This window comes from Leptopilina heterotoma, unplaced genomic scaffold, assembly GCF_015476425.1.
Source record: "Leptopilina heterotoma isolate Lh14 unplaced genomic scaffold, ASM1547642v1 Lhet_90, whole genome shotgun sequence".
NCBI lineage: Eukaryota > Metazoa > Arthropoda > Insecta > Hymenoptera > Figitidae > Leptopilina > Leptopilina heterotoma.
Window position 1 is genome coordinate 1,037,863 of NW_025111194.1, and position 16,788 is coordinate 1,054,650.

Consider the following 16,788-nt stretch of genomic DNA (forward strand, 5'->3'; position numbering starts at 1 on the left):
AAGTCCCCATCATTCGATGAAAATAATTTTTTATTCACTAGATCAGTATAGAGATTTTACATACGTCATCTCTTATTCACTGAATCGCTAAAATATTCTTGTACATTAATCACCAAAACAAAAAGTCACTTCTTATTCAGCGATTCACTAAATAACATGGAATTCTCAAAAATACATAATTCACACTTTCTTATTGACTGAGTCTTTAAATTATCAGGAACAGTGATAAATTCTCGTAAGGTGCTTCTACAACATTCTTTTCACCCACCAACGAAAGCATTGCAGAAAGAGCCTTAGCGAAACCAATTTTGGCTCTGCTCATTTCGTCAGTTCATTACGTCCATGTCGATGAAGAAAAAAAGTTCGTGTAAAAGCAATAAAGAAATTCCTTCCCGTCATTTCGTCCTCTTTGGCCGAAATTCCAAAAAGAAAAAGTACGTGCATTATTCCGGACATAATTTCCATTATCCATTGAACGAGGGTTACGTCAAATGAATATTCTGATCAAGTGAGAGAATATATTTTATGTCACTTGAGATTTGCATCATTCGAGGTTAGATTATATACATAAAGTTTCTCCCCATTCTAGTGATTTTAGTTTAGCTTTGAGATTAGGTTAGTTAAAACTTTAAAGTTAGGTTAGTTATTTAGAGTTAAAAGTTCCAGTAAGTTATAGGTTAGTTTCGAGGTTTGGTTAGGTCAAAAGTTTCCCGTTTGAGTCATGTGTGCATGTTCGAGGGTAAATTACGCGAGGAATGTTTATATTTGTTGTTAATTAATAATGTTTACAGAAACACAATACTCCCCAAATTTAGTTTCACAGTGAAAAATATTACCAAAGAAGTTACTGATATTTTTTCTGTTTCAGATGCCGCTGGAGAATCATCACCAAAAAAAGGATTGTAATAAAGATAAATCGTAAAATCCGACAAGAAAACTAAACAATTCGTCGGGTTAGCGCAATATCAGACTTATTCGACAAACAAAGCAAGAACATACTTATTCAGAAAAAAGGCAAGAACATGCTTATTCAAAATATAAAGTAAAAACAAACGAATTCGCAATTTATTTATTTGACGAAATACGTTTTCGAGTATAAAGAACAGTTTTCAACTATTTCTCTCATCCAAATATTTTGCAATCATCAAAAAAAATTTTTTTCCAGTTTTATTAGTGAAGATTAATCTTGTAGCTCGTCAAATTTACGAATCCAAGATCACGTAGCCAGTTCCGGACTTTCGTAATTGCTTTTCATCTCTTCCCTCAAATCCCCACCCCCCAATCTCTCCCCCTTCTCAATAATCTTGTGTATCGACATGCCTCTCTTGCTCGTTTGTGTACACGATGCAAACACATACACCCAAAACCAATACATGTAAATATCTACATTTTCCGAGAATGTTGGCGGTAATTGCCACGTGACTGGGTCATTGCATTTCAATATTTGAAATTTATGATACAAGAGGAAGTTGCAATACAGTTACACGATAATATGAGGTTAATTGAATGGTGCAAAGTTTATGATTAGCAAGATTTTCAATATCACAATTTGCCAGTTTGTTCGTCAACAGAGAAAAAAGGCAGGCAGGGGTTTAAAACTAATTTGATGTCAAATAGATGGTTTTTTGAGTGCAGTGAAACGGTGTTTTGTTAGAGAACTAAATCGTAATCAAATAAATTTGCTGGTCAAAGGAATTCCATGGATGGGCATATATCACTCGGAGGTTTCTTGGTTAGTTGTTTTCTTTTCATATTAATTTAATTAGTATTAATAATTATTAAATAATTTAAAAATAAATTGATGTGAATAGGCAGTTTTCAGTGCAGTGAAACGGCGTTTCGTTAGATAAATAAATCGTAATCAACAAAATTTGCTTGTCAAAGGAATTCAATGGATGGGCATCACTCGGAGATTTCTTGGTGAGTAACTTTCTGTTCAAGTAATATTAGTTTAATTAGTTTTCATAATTATTAAATAATTTAAAAATAAATTGATGTGAATAGACAGCTTTAGTGCAGTGAAACGGTGTTTCGTTAGAGAACTAAATCGTAATCAAATAAATTTCCTGATCAAAGGAATGGCATGGATGGGCACAACTCGGCGGTAACTTGGTGAGTTGTTTTCTTTAATTAATTTAATTAGTATTTATAATTGTCAAATAATTAATTCAAGTACTAATTGCTTTCCTTCCGAATTGTAATTATATTAAACTCGATCCTTGCCAGACAATTTTTAATTATTAATATAAACGTTAAAATTTTTCTTTGTAAATATTAATAATTACTTCCTAACTAACCTAAATTCGATAATATTTTTTACTACATTAAAACGAAATTTGCCTCGGTTCTTTGTGATTATACAGTTGGCCAACTAGTGTCAATCAAAAGGTATTTTTTCCGTGCAAAGTTTTTGTTTCAAGATAGAAAAAGTTGTCAGAAGACAATAGTCGTTTTAACTTTGTGGCAAAATTCCGGTATTGTTTTACTTATCCAAAAACTCCAGGGGCTCGACCTATAGCTCGCTCTCTGTCTCTCTTTTCTCTCCCCCTTAACAACGATCTCAGTCTGAAAGCGTCAAAAGTTGCTCCAGATTTAGGTCGCAAACCCGACCTGAATAGATCAGTAAAACCCAGACCAAGTGCGAAACTTCCGCCTGTATATGTAAATAAAAAGATTTCACAATGTTAGTGTCAGATGTTGCCGAAAATTTCCAACAGACCTCAACAAGATATAATAATGCTAATAGTATAATTTTCGAACAAATTCTCAAAACTAAGATTATTCGTCATTCTAGCTTCGTCGTTGTAACTTTATTTCAACAAATTAAAATTAACAAGAAATTTTTTTTACATTTCATTCTGATTGCAGAAACGAGAGGTCGTTAATGTTGTAAATACCAGGGAGCATTTGGGAATAAAGAAAACGAGCCCTCTTATAAAGAGAGAGTGCGGCATAAAATTATTTATTTACATGTATAATATTTAATTATTTACTTTCGAGTGAGTGCTCATGTGCGCGCCACTGCTAAAGTGACAAGTGAGCGTGTATCCGACCACGGTGTGAATTTCTAAGTAAGTGTGTATATTGCTGAGTCGACGAAAAATCGCTGTCAAGGGGAAAAAAAGGAGGCGCGTAGGAAACCCTGAAGCGATCTCGTTCGCGAGATCTCCTTCAAATCCAATTTCATTCTCCCCACTATATGTCTCTTTATATCGAATTTCTCCTGCCCCGTATTTCTTTTTGCCGATCGTTCCCTATAATCACACAATTCACTATACAAAATTTATAAACTTAAATATTTTTCAAATCATTGAAATTTTTCTCTCGATACTCTTTGAGACATTTTTCCACCTTATTGACATCGTTCCCCTCCCCGTGACCTTATATACTATAAATATAATTAAAAATTAGATTAACTTCAAAAATGTATCTTTTAGTAATTTCCAATTATTGTTAACAGATAGAAATATTCTCTTTTTGTTTCAGATGCTGCTGGAGAATCATCAACAAAAAAAAGTTGTTTTTAATAAAGATAAATCGTAAAATTCTGATAAGAAGAAAACTAAACAATAATTCTAGTAACTTTTTGTCGGTAATGATGATCCCTACCATTCAATCTAGTGGTAACGTTTATATCGTTAGACTATGGGAAACAAAAATATAAAAAGGACCTCAATGAGTCTGAGAATTGGAGAATTAGGCAAACAGTGAACAAGTCAACAAATCATTCAGTCAGTAAACACAGAATATAGTATATAGTAGTGAATAGAATTAGTGCAGTGGAGGTCAGTTGCATCGTTATTTGGTCGACTAGTGATTTCGGAAACCGGTCATAACTTCCAAGTCAGGAGTGACATTTACTGCCACTTCCAAAACACCTGGGCTTTCGGAACATCTTAATGATCCGAAGATTTAGTACTGAAGGTATATTTAATAAAGTTTATTTCAACATAAATATTCATATTGTTCAAATACAAAGCAATTCAAATATAAATTTCGTATCTAATATTTTTAAATTCAATTTTTAAAACCACAACCTCTATAAATGTAAAAATCGGTTTTCTTTCCGAGGTTACGACGACAGGAACCCCAACATAACCTTCAAATTTATCGACAAAAACAGAATTCAATTTTTTACTTTGAAATTAATTAACATAATACTTAATTTCAAGTAAAATTGTCAAAATTTATTGGAATATGTACATCAATAGGATTTATCGTTTTAGATCGTTATTAATTCCAATAAATTTCCACGAGAAGACAGAAGTAAAACAATAATGAAGGAACATCTGTCTTCGTGTGAAAATTTATTGGAATTATTAATTCACGAATAATACCACTGAATTGGAAATTGTTACATGCTTTTGTCTTTAACGTATATAAATATATACATATATATATAAATCTTTTGGTTTAGTAAGAGATTTATATAATATGCACGATTCTTAACCCTTTCCAGTCACGTCGAACATTTACACCACATTTGCACCTATCCGACAAAATTTTGCCTCTCATTTGTATTCCAAGAATTTTCGACCAAAATTCAATATCCTGATAATTTGAAATTCAAAGGTTAAATAATTTTTTTCGCACCAATAAATAATTTTTCTGAAATAAAGATAATTTTTATTATCAAAGTTTTCAATATAAATGTGTATTAGAAAAAAAAATCCAACGATAAGTTATTTTCATGAAAGAGGATATAAAATTTTAAAGCCGTTTTTCCTTTGAATACTTTTAGAATAAAAATTTCGATAAAATAGAAGAGTATCTATATAATCAAAAAATTGGTACAATAAAAAATAGTATAAAAAATAGTATAAAAATAGTATTAAAAACAGTATGAAAATAATATAAAAATAATATAAAAGAATATAAAAGAATATTACAATAGTGAGGATAAATCAAGGGATAAAACCAGAAGTAGTTAATGAATCGTTTTACTAATGAGACATTCTTGAATGAAAACAGAATATCTAAAAGTTAAGAGAGAATATCGAGCCGACTTCAAACTGTTTTCGGAGAAAGTCCAAGGTCATGAAAATCAATATAAACACGCAGACAATAACTATTTTACCCTTGCCGTAATTTTCACTGTAATTTCAATTACCATACATATACAATGTCTGTATATTATTGTCAGTGAAAGAAAAAAGAAAATAAAGATTCTTGTCGCAAATATAGAACAAATCATTCGGAAACGTAGTACAATGTTTTTTTATCTCTGCGAGTAGAGTAAAATATTGATTAAAAAAGAGTTTTTGCCCTTCTTTATAAACTACACCACTGTTCCATAGGTATATACAAACAATTCATAAACATTTTTTATGCACGTACGTAAACATGTTAATATGTATGTACTTCTCATCGATTATAATGAAACTTGGTAAATTATTGTAAAACAGGTTTATAGGTGGAGAAAGTTTTTCTTCATTAAACAAAAGGATAACATTTTTAAATATAATTTTTAGTGTTCTTTCTCATTGACTGTGTTTAAATTTTTAAGAAAAGTAGTGAAAACACAACTGCGAATTTCTGACAGACATAGAAGTAATAGAATGTTTTGCAGACAGTGAAAAATATTACTAAAACATAAAGTAATGATTTCCTTTTTATTCTGTTTCAGGTGCTGCTGAAGGATCATCATCAAAACAAGGGTTGTAATAATGATAAATCATAAAATTCTGATAAGAAAACTAAACAACGAATTTCCAACTGACAGCGTTTTAGGAAAGTGTAAAAAAATTACAGTAATATTTAATTCTTTTCTTTCTGTTTCAGATGCTGCTGGAAAATTATCAATAAAAAAAAGTTGTTTTTAATAAAGATAAATCGTAAAATTGGAAGAAGAAGAGAACTAAACAATTAATTTTCAGCATACAGTGTTTCGGGAAAGTGTAAAAAATTACAGTAACATTTAATTCCTGTCTTTTGTCTTAGATGCTGCTGGAGAATCATCAACAAAAAAAGGATTGTAATAAAGATAAATCGTAAAATTGGAAGAAGAAGAGAACTAAACAATTAATTTTCAGCATACAGTGTTTCGGGAAAGTGTAAAAAATTACAGTAACATTTAATTCCTCTCTTTTTGTCTCAGATGCTGCTGGAGAATCATCAACAAAAAAAAGTTGTTTTTAATAAAGATAAATCGTAAAATTTTGATAAGAAGAAAACTAAACAATGAAATCTCAACTGACTGCGTTTCGGGAAAGTGTAAAAAAATTACAGTAACAGTTAATTTCTTTCTTTCTGCTTCAGATGCTGCTGAAGAATCATCAACAAAAAAAAGTTGTTTTTAATAAAGATAAATCGTAAAATTCTGATTAGAAAACTAAACGGTCAAAATACTCGACAGTGCTTTTTTTAAAAAAAGGGTGTTATAGTTTACTCATACATCTATTATTTACGTACGGAAAATATTCAAAAAAAAAGTGTGCGAGAAAAAATATTAAAATATAACACGCTCTCTGGAAATATGGCGAAAAATAAATATTAAACATAAGCCATGTTCGATCAATAGTGTTGTCTTATCTTACATCTTTAGCGATGGAGTTAGAAGGAGGAGCAGACTAAGAGATTGGGTTATAAGAAAAGTCAGGGACGCCTTCGATCGGCAATTCATTAATCGCAGAAGAAATTAGCATCTTATCGGTGACGCCCTCTTGCTTTTCGCCTCTGAACACAAACATCCACTAAAAGTCATTTACAAACATGGCCTAACTAAATCAGGTACTTTTATTTGCAAAAATTTAAATCAACTCTTATCGAAAAACTTTTTTCGAAATAAAAGTTAATTTTCTAACTAATATATCAAACGGTTTTCGTTAGAGAACTAAATCGTAATCGACATAATTTTCCTATAGAAAATTTACCAATTTTACAATTTTCTTCAAAAGAAAATTGAATTTTCTTATGAACATTAAATTCTTTCATTAGGAAAATTTAATATTCTATAATTAATCTTTTTTTGTCGATATAACTCTTATTGAATATAACTCTAATCAAAAGCTACCGAAAATCAAATAAACTTTTTAATGAAAAAAAAAAGAATCTTGTATAAATAAGGGGAAAAAGCGTAATTTCTCCTTTTGTTGAGTTTGTTTTTAATTATTTCACGAAGTAGAGCTTAAAAAATTTTTTTTTCATCCCCTCCACCCTCTTTGCATAAATGCTCAAAAGAGCCGCTTGTAATTTTGCGATTCACGTAAAAGAGCGTTTAAAAAATTTACGCTTGACCCTTGAACCACTTTTGACTACTTTTTATCTCGTTTTCTCAGTTATGACTCCTTTTACCTATTTTTCATTACCACACCCTCATTATATTACCGTTGTCAAAAGCTCTCGCGACTTCTGACGTTATACACTTTTACTTATATGCATATATAATTATATATATATAAATATATAGTATGCCTGTTAGATCCCCACTCTTCTATGTATGAAAACAAAGTGTGCGAGAACATTTATAAGAGCCAAAAAACTATGTCGTGCAATATAATCTCGTTATATGAGGTAACGATCTAAATCCCTTCGTGCGAAAAAATCCCCCTACCACCTTACGTCCTTTTTTCCAAATCCCTGCCTCGCTTTTATATATGTTGGCACAGTTAAAATAGAAATTCCAATTTTTTCCCTTTATTTTCGCATAAACTAATGTTCAATTTGAAATTCATTTTATTTTCTTAAATTACGAGACGATTTCAATTAATTTATTTGATTTAATTTGATTATATTTAATATTCTTTCATTTTATTTGATTTTATTCAATTTTATTTAATTTTTTAAGTTTTTTTAAAATTTTATTTAATTTTATACAATTTAAATGCACGCTTTGCAATTATTTGTATAAAACGTTTTATGGGATAAAGAATCAATTAATTTCAGGTTTTCTTTAGCTGCAGGTTTTTGTTTTTTTGTTTTTTTTGCTATTAGAACATAAATTGTGAAACTGTTGATTAAGATTTGTGAAAAAATCAATGACTTGAGAGAGAAGAAGCCTCAGTTTCTATATAGATATACAATCAGTCAGGTGGCTTGTATTATTAATGTATATGGTTGAGAGGCTCATTTGATATGTTTCCACGCGTGTTTATAATCAATATTCATGGAGCAAGTTTCAGAAACATTAATTAGTTCTCGAGATAACAAATTAAAACGTTTAATGGAAGATTATTGTAATTTAATGTCTAATGCAATTATCGTAAACGATAGGTATTAAAATACTATAATTTTACACCCAAGTAGAAATTATTTCCATAGTTGTAAACCCTATAAGCGTTGTTATACAGATTCTCTAAAATTGAAAAGTAATGTTTAAAGTGGAAAATGACAAAATTGAAACAAAAATAACAAGGGAGTAAGAAAAATAAACAAAAAGATTATAAAATGAAAAAGTAATAACAAAAAAAGAAAAAAAATTAATAAAATAACAAAAATAACAACAAAATAAAACAAAAATAACAAAAAGTAACAAAGATTATAACAAAAATAACAAAATAAAACAAAAATTACAAAATGAGACAAGATTTAAAAAAGACTAGAAATAGAAACGAAATTAACAAAATGAAACAAAAATAACAAAAAAGTAATGATAACAAAAATAACAACAAAATGAAATAAAAATAACAAAAAGCTATTAAAGAAAAGAAAGCCAAACAAATTGTAACAAGATTATAAAAAGGTAACAAAATCAGTCGAAATTGGTAACAAAATAACAAATTAAAACAAAAATAAAAAAAAACAAAAAAATAAGTATTTTACTGCAAAAATAACGCAAAAACAAATGAAGATTCAATTATAAAAAACAATTTGAAAAATAATTGAGAGCACAATTCACTTGCCTTCAACAATTTGTTCCTTGGTCGCTAAAATTAGTGGAATAGCACCGGAATTACTCATTATGATTATTATTTTTCTCCGGTTCTCTTTTTCTTTTTTTTTCTTCTCTTTTTTTATCGTACCAAAGTCAAGGCCCCCTTTAACTGTGAGTGAGGTTATTGTATAGGAGTGTGATGGATATATAATTTTTTTTTCTTTTTTTATCTATAAATACGCGCACATGCAGCTTGGTCACCCGCACAATTGATTTATTCAGTTCAAACACCAAGGTTATTTCGACTGATAAAAATTCACAGAAATATCGAAACCGTCTCAAGTTCGTCATGAATTTTAATTTCAACTCCCTTACACTTACACGATCTATACATAGTTTCCTCTTTTTTCTGCTTTTATATAATAAAATCACAATCTCCAAACTTGGATTAAAACATCTATGTGTCTGTATTATAAATTTTCACATACACTTTCACTATTATTTTTTTTTTAATATAGAAATATTTATATTTTATAATATTATTCTCTGCTTATTCTTCTCGAAATGCTGATGAAAAAATAAAATTGAAAAAAAATTGTCTGGAGGTTTAAAATAATGGTTGTAGCTACCAATGGTTATTAGTGTCATTAATTATAACTAACATTGGTTAAGACTATTGTTGATTGTAAGTACCATTAATTATAACCATCATTTATAACTACCATTGGTTAAAACTACTATTAGTTGAAACTACTACTGGTTAAAATCACCAACGGCAAAAACTACACATGGTCAAAACTGCTAGTGGTTAAAATTACCAGTGGCTTAAACTGTAAATGGTTAACACTACCATTGGTTAAAACCACTAATGGTTAAGAATACCATTGGTTGAAACTACTAGTGGTTAAAATTACCAGAAGCTAAAACTACAATTGGTAAAAACTACCATCGACTGAAACTGTTAATGGTTAAAATTACCAGTTGTTGAAACTACCATTGGTTGAATATACCATTGACTGAAACTACGAATGGTTAAACTACCAGTGGCTAAATTACCAATGGTTAGATTAGCCATTAGTAGTTTAATAATTTGTAGTTTAACCATTGATAGTTTAACCGTTAGTAGTTTCGGTCAATGATAGTTTTAACCCCTGGTAATTTTAACCATTAATAGTTTAAACCAATGGTAGTTTGAACCACTGGTAATTTTAACTATTAATAATGTCAACCAATGGTAGTTTTAACTATTAATAATGTCAACCAATGGTAGTTTTAACCATTTATGGTTTTAGCCACTGGTAGTTTTAACCATTAGTAGTTTAAACCAATGGTAGTGTTAACCATTAGTAGTTTAAACCCATGGTAGTTTCAATCACTGGTAATTTTAGCTAAACTACCAGTGGTTAAAACTAAAATTTTTTGTTACCATTGTTATCATTGGTTAAAAATTTTAAATTACAAGTGGTTAAAACTACCATTAATTTCTTCAGAATAATTAATATTAATGTACGCACTAAAAGTTTAGATTTTTATTTAGAGCCTTATTTTGCTATTATTTAATTGTAAAAATAAAAAAAAATACTTGAAGGTACCAAACAAAATTTCTCTCCCCCTCTATGAGCAACAAAATGCATATCACGACGCCACTGCGATTTCCGAAGGGAAATTAAAATAAACTTTCTTCTTCTTAACAACAATGGTTATTTTCAGTTTCAAGGAAGTTTTCACTTTATATATCTAGACCTAGATTGGAATTGCGATTACATTTTACATTGGGATATACATATAAACGATTCGCAGATGCTCTTTAAAGTTTTGCAAATTTCCATTCATTCACGGGGTTAAAAGAAAAGAAAAAAAGAAATTTTGCCTCCATTTCTATAGCAGAAAACTTTTCACATTCTTTTCAATTTTATTTATTTTTTTCTCTTTTCTTCTTCTTCTTTAGAAAATGTTAAAGGATTATTGATTTGCGATAAACGAAATAAGATAAAAATTAAATGATTTTAAACTTGGGTATTTTTTGGTGTGTGTATATATGTATAAGAGTATATAAATTTCATTGTGAATTTTCCTTACACCTGTTTGGTATTTTAAGTAGTTCAAGAGTAACGGCTGACTGTAACTGATTTCTACTACTGAATGGGGCGAAAATGTATTTATATGCATTAGCCCATGAAAATTCCTCTTAGTACATCGATTTTAATCTTGTTTTTTAGTTGATTTTTTTCGATTTTTTTCAATTAGACTTTTTTTTCTGTGTACTACATTACTTTTTCAGTTCATTTTCTATTAAATAGATTTCTAACTTTATTTATTTATTTATTTATTATATTATTTATTTTTTATTTATTATTTATTTATCGTTTATTTATTTATTTTTGTTGTAAATTATTATGTAAAATTCTGTTTTATAATAATTAACTAAAATTACCTACATGTTTTTCAATTGGCTAAAACTACTATCGGTTGAAACTACTAGTGGTTAAAATTACCAGTGGCTAAAACCATAAATGGTTAAAACTACCATTGGTTGAAACCACTAATGGTTAAAACTACCACTGATTTAAACTACTAGTAGTTAAAATTACCAGTGGCTAAAACTACAAATGGTAAAAACTACTAGTGGTTAAAATTACCAGTGGCTTAAACTGTAAATGGTTAAAACTACCATTGATCGAAACTACTAGTGGTTAAAATTACCAGTGGCCAAAACTACAAATAGTCGAAACTACTAATGGTTAATATATACAAGTTTTTCAATTTAAAAAAAATCCCAAAACAATTTTTTAAAATTTTTATTATAATTTTCCCTAGGCAAAATTTTCAAACCACTAAATTTTTTGTTTCCTTTTTTATTGAAAGATCTATATGTAAGCTATACGTAAGCCTTTTTTTTTTAATAAAATATGCAATAAAAATCCACATGTATTCTATTAGCATATCGAGAAAGTAAAATAAATAAATATTTTTATATGATATCATTTTGAATACCATTTGCATGCCTTGATCTATGACACTGAATAGACGGAATATTCTATATTCGTGCACGCGAGGTTACTGCTTGACATATTACAAATATATCTATATATATATATATATATATATATATATATATATATATATATATATATATATTTTAAATTTCTACGAGTCCCAAAGCGAATTGGTAAATGCACAAATATAAATAATTCCAACAGGAAATTCTCTTCTTAAAAACTCAAGGAACTTGGCAAACGTTTGTTCCTGTTTTATTTTCCAAAAAAAAAAAGAAAAGATGACGAAACTTGACTTGACTTTCAAAATAGAGGAGCAAAAAAAAAAAAATACTGAAAGGAAGATCTCTATTTTCTCTCTTTTAAAAAAACAGAAAAGTATAAAATAAACGAAATCCGCAAAAATCTTGTTCTTACGACAAAAAAAGAAGTCGAAAAAAAAGAAAAAATTATGACAGAAAATCGTGGAATTTTGCTCAAGCGAGAAAAATGTAGAGAAACAATTTTATTTCTTTTCCTACAAGAAAAGAGTTTAATTTAGAATTTTTTTTTTTTTAAGAAAAAAGTATTTTTCAATAAATGAATATTCTAATTGAAGAATATTTTATTCTTTCAATACATTAAGATTTCAAAATTTTTAAAATAATTTTGACACTTAAATATTTGAGTATTTGAATATTTTAACATTTCAACTGTTTATTAATTTCATATTTTAAAATTTTTTAATAATAAAGCGTTGAAATTTTTAAATATTAGTATTTTTTAAAATTTCAACGCTTTATTATTTTAACATTATATTTTAACAATTGAAACATTCATTTTTTAAAAATGTCTTATTTCTTATTATTATTTGAATATTTTTATTTTGTACCATATTTTATATTACTTTTTTTGTTCTTTCATTACTGTACACCTATAATATTATAAATTAAAGACAGAAATTCTATTTTCTTTGAATATTCAACAAGAAAAAAAGAAATATAAATATAAAGCGATGACAAAATTGTTTGTCAGTATTTTTACTTTATTGCGTGCATAATATTAAAAGGAACGAGAGAGGTAAGATGACGAAAATTGATGAAAGTTAGGTCAGGATAATAACCTTCTCGATGAATAAATAATAGGAACTTTACTTGTAAAAGTTCCTTTGTAGAGTAGAGGAAAAGAGAGAGAAAGAGAGAAAGAGAGAAAGTAAGAGAGTAAAAGAGTAAAAGAGAGCTTTTGAAGTTGTCTGCGGTACATAATTAAAGTGCACTGTCGTTTTTCGACGAAGAAGCCAGGAAAATGTAATTTTTATGGTTTTACGTATATCTACATATAGATTCACCTTAAACATTTTACAGTTCATATATGTATAAGCTTAGGGTACTTTTAAGAAAAGAATTTATTTTTTTCTACATTAGGGTATTTTTAAGAAAAAAGTTTATTTTTCCTATTTCTTAGGGCTTTTAGTCTATTCAAGAAATAAGTAGAAAATTAAAAATATATTTAACTACTGAATATGGGAAATCGTAAAATTGTGATAAAAAAGAGAAAAAAATAAATATTCCCTCGCTGAAAATATTAAAAATCAGATCAATATTTATTATTTTATCTATTTAAAGTTTTTCAATAAATTAGTTTTCTTTTTTAAATAAATTAATATATTTTTATCTCCTTTTTTAATTTCTTTCAACTCGTAATTTTTATATTTGATTTAATTTTATTTCTAATTTACAATTATTATTTTATATATATTTTTTTTACTTTCAATTTTTTATTTTACTTTTAATTTATTATCATTTCGCTTTCAATTTACTTTATTTTACATAAATTCATTTTTATTTTGATTTTAACGTTATTTTTAACTCATTTTTATATGTTACTTTTTTAATTCATTTTTATTGTCGTATTTCAAAATATTCATTTTATCTACTATAAGAAAAATAATATCACATTTTCTCATTAAAAAGTGAGCGTAAATTTTCATATACGTGTGTATATACATATAAACAAGCGAAAAAAGCACCTCTATAATATGCCCATCACTCTCTTGTACCTGTTGCAATTTTACACACCAAAAAAAAAAAAAAAAGAACCCCCAACACGTTTGCAAATAAAGCACAAGAGACATTTTTTATCCGAACATGAAAATCGCGTTTAGCACACGATATCTATTTATGTGACAATCTATTATTCATTTTTTTATCGTTTATCGCAAAATCAATTATTTTCCCCCCAAAAAAAAATCGAGAAGAATAAGTAGAGAAAGGAATTATTATTTTACCTTTTTTTGTATTTTAGAATAGAATAGAAATATTTTTTTATATTATGACATTTTGTTTATAAACTATTGGCGAGAGAAAAGAAAAGCCGGCCCGGGGGCTTTGAGGGCCAAAGGTGTGGCGACAGGTCGCGACGCGACGTGACGTGCTATAAACGCGCGTTGACCGGGACGATAGACAAGTGGTTTTCACGTTTGCCGGGGGTGGTCTGCCCCACTCACCTGATATTCGCGTAGGGTTGCGCACCTTCTACCCACCTTTTCTACCTACCTTTAACCTACCCCCCTTTCACCTTTCCCCTTTCTAGATTCCTCTTTTACCCTCACCCTTATATCTTCCTTCACCCCCCCCCCACTCCCACTTTTCCTTTTTCCAACTTCCCACTCAATATCCTTATAGTAATTTATACACATTGTCACTGCATTACATGACTTTCGATAAAACTGTACCCAATTACCCCCCCACTATTTCGACTTTCATTAATGATGCACTATATACTTGAGGACTATAGACATACCTCTTTTTGGTCTTTAAATATAGTTCTAGACTCAAAAAAATTGAGAGAGAAAAATAGAAAATTGATTTATGTCAAAATATACAAAATATTATTATAAATAATAATTAAATAGTATTATATTATATATATATATATATATATATTATATGCTGTACTATATATATTATATACGATATATATTAATAATACTATAATATTATTCTTATATAATAATAACAATGTACATTTCCTTTTATCATATTTTATCATTTTCAAAAAAGCGCGCCAAAAATTGCAAGACATCACCTGTGAACAGGGCTTTAACCATGAATTAAATGTCAAGTTGTCTAACCTGACTTTCTACGCACTACGATTTACTTAACCTCTGAAATAAACTGACAATCACGCACAACACATTTTGCATCTAAAGTTAAGAAAAAAACTACTATTCATTAAATAAAAACAAAAGTGGAGTATTTACTATCAATTTAATATTAATATTTAATTTAACGTTAACATTAATTTAATAAAACAGAGTGCTAATATTAATTTAATCTAGTAGTATTAGGACCAGTTTCATCAACTTCAATTAAAAATTAATCAATGATTAAAGTCGAATTTAACCGCTTATGATTGGACGTTTAAGGATTTAATTATTGATAACTTTTAATCGGTGTTAGTGAAACCGGATCTTTTTCAAATATATTTTTAAAATACACGAAGCAAAAGGAACCGTTCTTGAAAATAAAAAAAAAATTATTGTAAAAGTAAATCGTAACGCAATAAAAGTTTTTTCTCGTAGAAGTCGAACTTTAAAAAGAAAGATTCAAACAATAAGTGAAACGAACTTAAACTACTTCTCACTAGTTCTTTTCTGTTTCTTACGTATTCGATAGACGTTCATTGCGAACCTAACCTTAAATTTACAATTGACCATTTTATTATTATTCGAGTAAGAATAAAAGTGTTAATAAAAATTTCTATTTCTGTTAAAAGCGAATAATAAAAAAAATAAAAGTAAACGAATATGGGGTTTCTTTAGAAAACTAAATCGTAACATTCTTTTCGTGAAGTCCAAATGAATACTGAATTGCATAATCGATAGTGAGTAAAAAAAAATAAGTTATGGTAGATTTGATAACAATGGTATTAATAAAAATAAGTTATGGTAGATTTGATAATAATGGTATTAATAATATAATTGATTTCATAAATAATGTAACTATGGTAATTTTCATGATAGTAGTTTTAAAAAATGGTAATTTTTATGATAGTAGTTACAAAAAATGGTACTTATTAAAAAAGCAATAATAGCAGTTGACTCTTTTGACGATAATATTTTTTTCTTCAACTCAAAAAGTATATAATAATCACATTGTTAATCTAAGTCAGTATTTCGTCATTTCACGATAGTCAAATGTACAAAACACTTAGCGGAACCCGGTTAAACTGGAATATCCAGTTGACTCCGGAAGATATGCTTGAATTGTTCGGAATTCGATTGCCAGTTGATGTCAAACGATTATCGCTTCTGGCATTGGAATTTCAACTTCTTTTAGCTTGATTGCGTTTGTTATTTATGGACTTTTTCTTTCCATAGTTTTCATTTTTTTCTTTTATCAATAACCATCATCGGAATTTGAATGTCGATTTTAATGCATTTCACTCTCTGAAACATTGCGGATCAAGTGAGTAGTTACACAATAAATAAATTGCATTGATATGTTTACAAATTGCACTGAATGAAATAATTTTAAATGTAAATAAATACATACAAATAGTATTGAAATTTTAAATTTCGTTAAGTACAATTAAAAATGTAAATTTAAAAATAGCGTACAGTTTTTTAAATCATGAATAAAATTTTATCTACCGTGAATATATTCAAATGGAGTAAATATTGAAGCAAATTTTCATAAAAATAATTTTCGGTTCAAACAGAAAATCTATTTTTATATAAAAAATATTCAGACCACGTGTAGGGTGTTATATAAGAAAAAAGATTTAATGATAGTGTCGAGAAAATCTTTTTTTTTTGGAGGTGGGGGAGGATTGGTAATAGCTGGTGGAATGCAGTTGCGCGTCCATCATCCCAGTTGCAAGTTCGCGACTCGCTAACGATTGATTGTAACTGTCGGCTGACGATGAAAGGGGAGGGGATAGATTCTAGTGAGAGAGAGTAGAGAGGGAGACACGAGAAACGTGCTTTATTGACTGCCT

At 28.3% G+C, this 16,788-nt stretch overlaps 1 protein-coding gene across 11 annotated transcripts in view; it reads right to left on the reverse strand.

Moving 5' to 3' along the window:
• The window catches only part of LOC122511895 (solute carrier family 12 member 4), a 102,434-nt gene that overhangs the window by 55,735 nt on the left and 29,911 nt on the right, over window positions 1-16,788 (reverse strand). Inside the window, exons 1-2 of one of the 11 annotated variants that reach the window (XM_043627459.1) lie at window positions 14,075-14,511; window positions 8,841-9,277 (exon numbers count right to left, since the gene is read on the reverse strand). The exons of the other annotated variants lie outside the window; for them this stretch is intronic. Coding sequence (XP_043483394.1) covers window positions 8,841-8,898 — 58 coding nt within the window. The 5' untranslated portion in view covers window positions 8,899-9,277; window positions 14,075-14,511. Of the gene's footprint in view, window positions 1-8,840; window positions 9,278-14,074; window positions 14,512-16,788 lie in introns of those variants that run through there. 11 annotated transcript variants of the gene reach the window in all.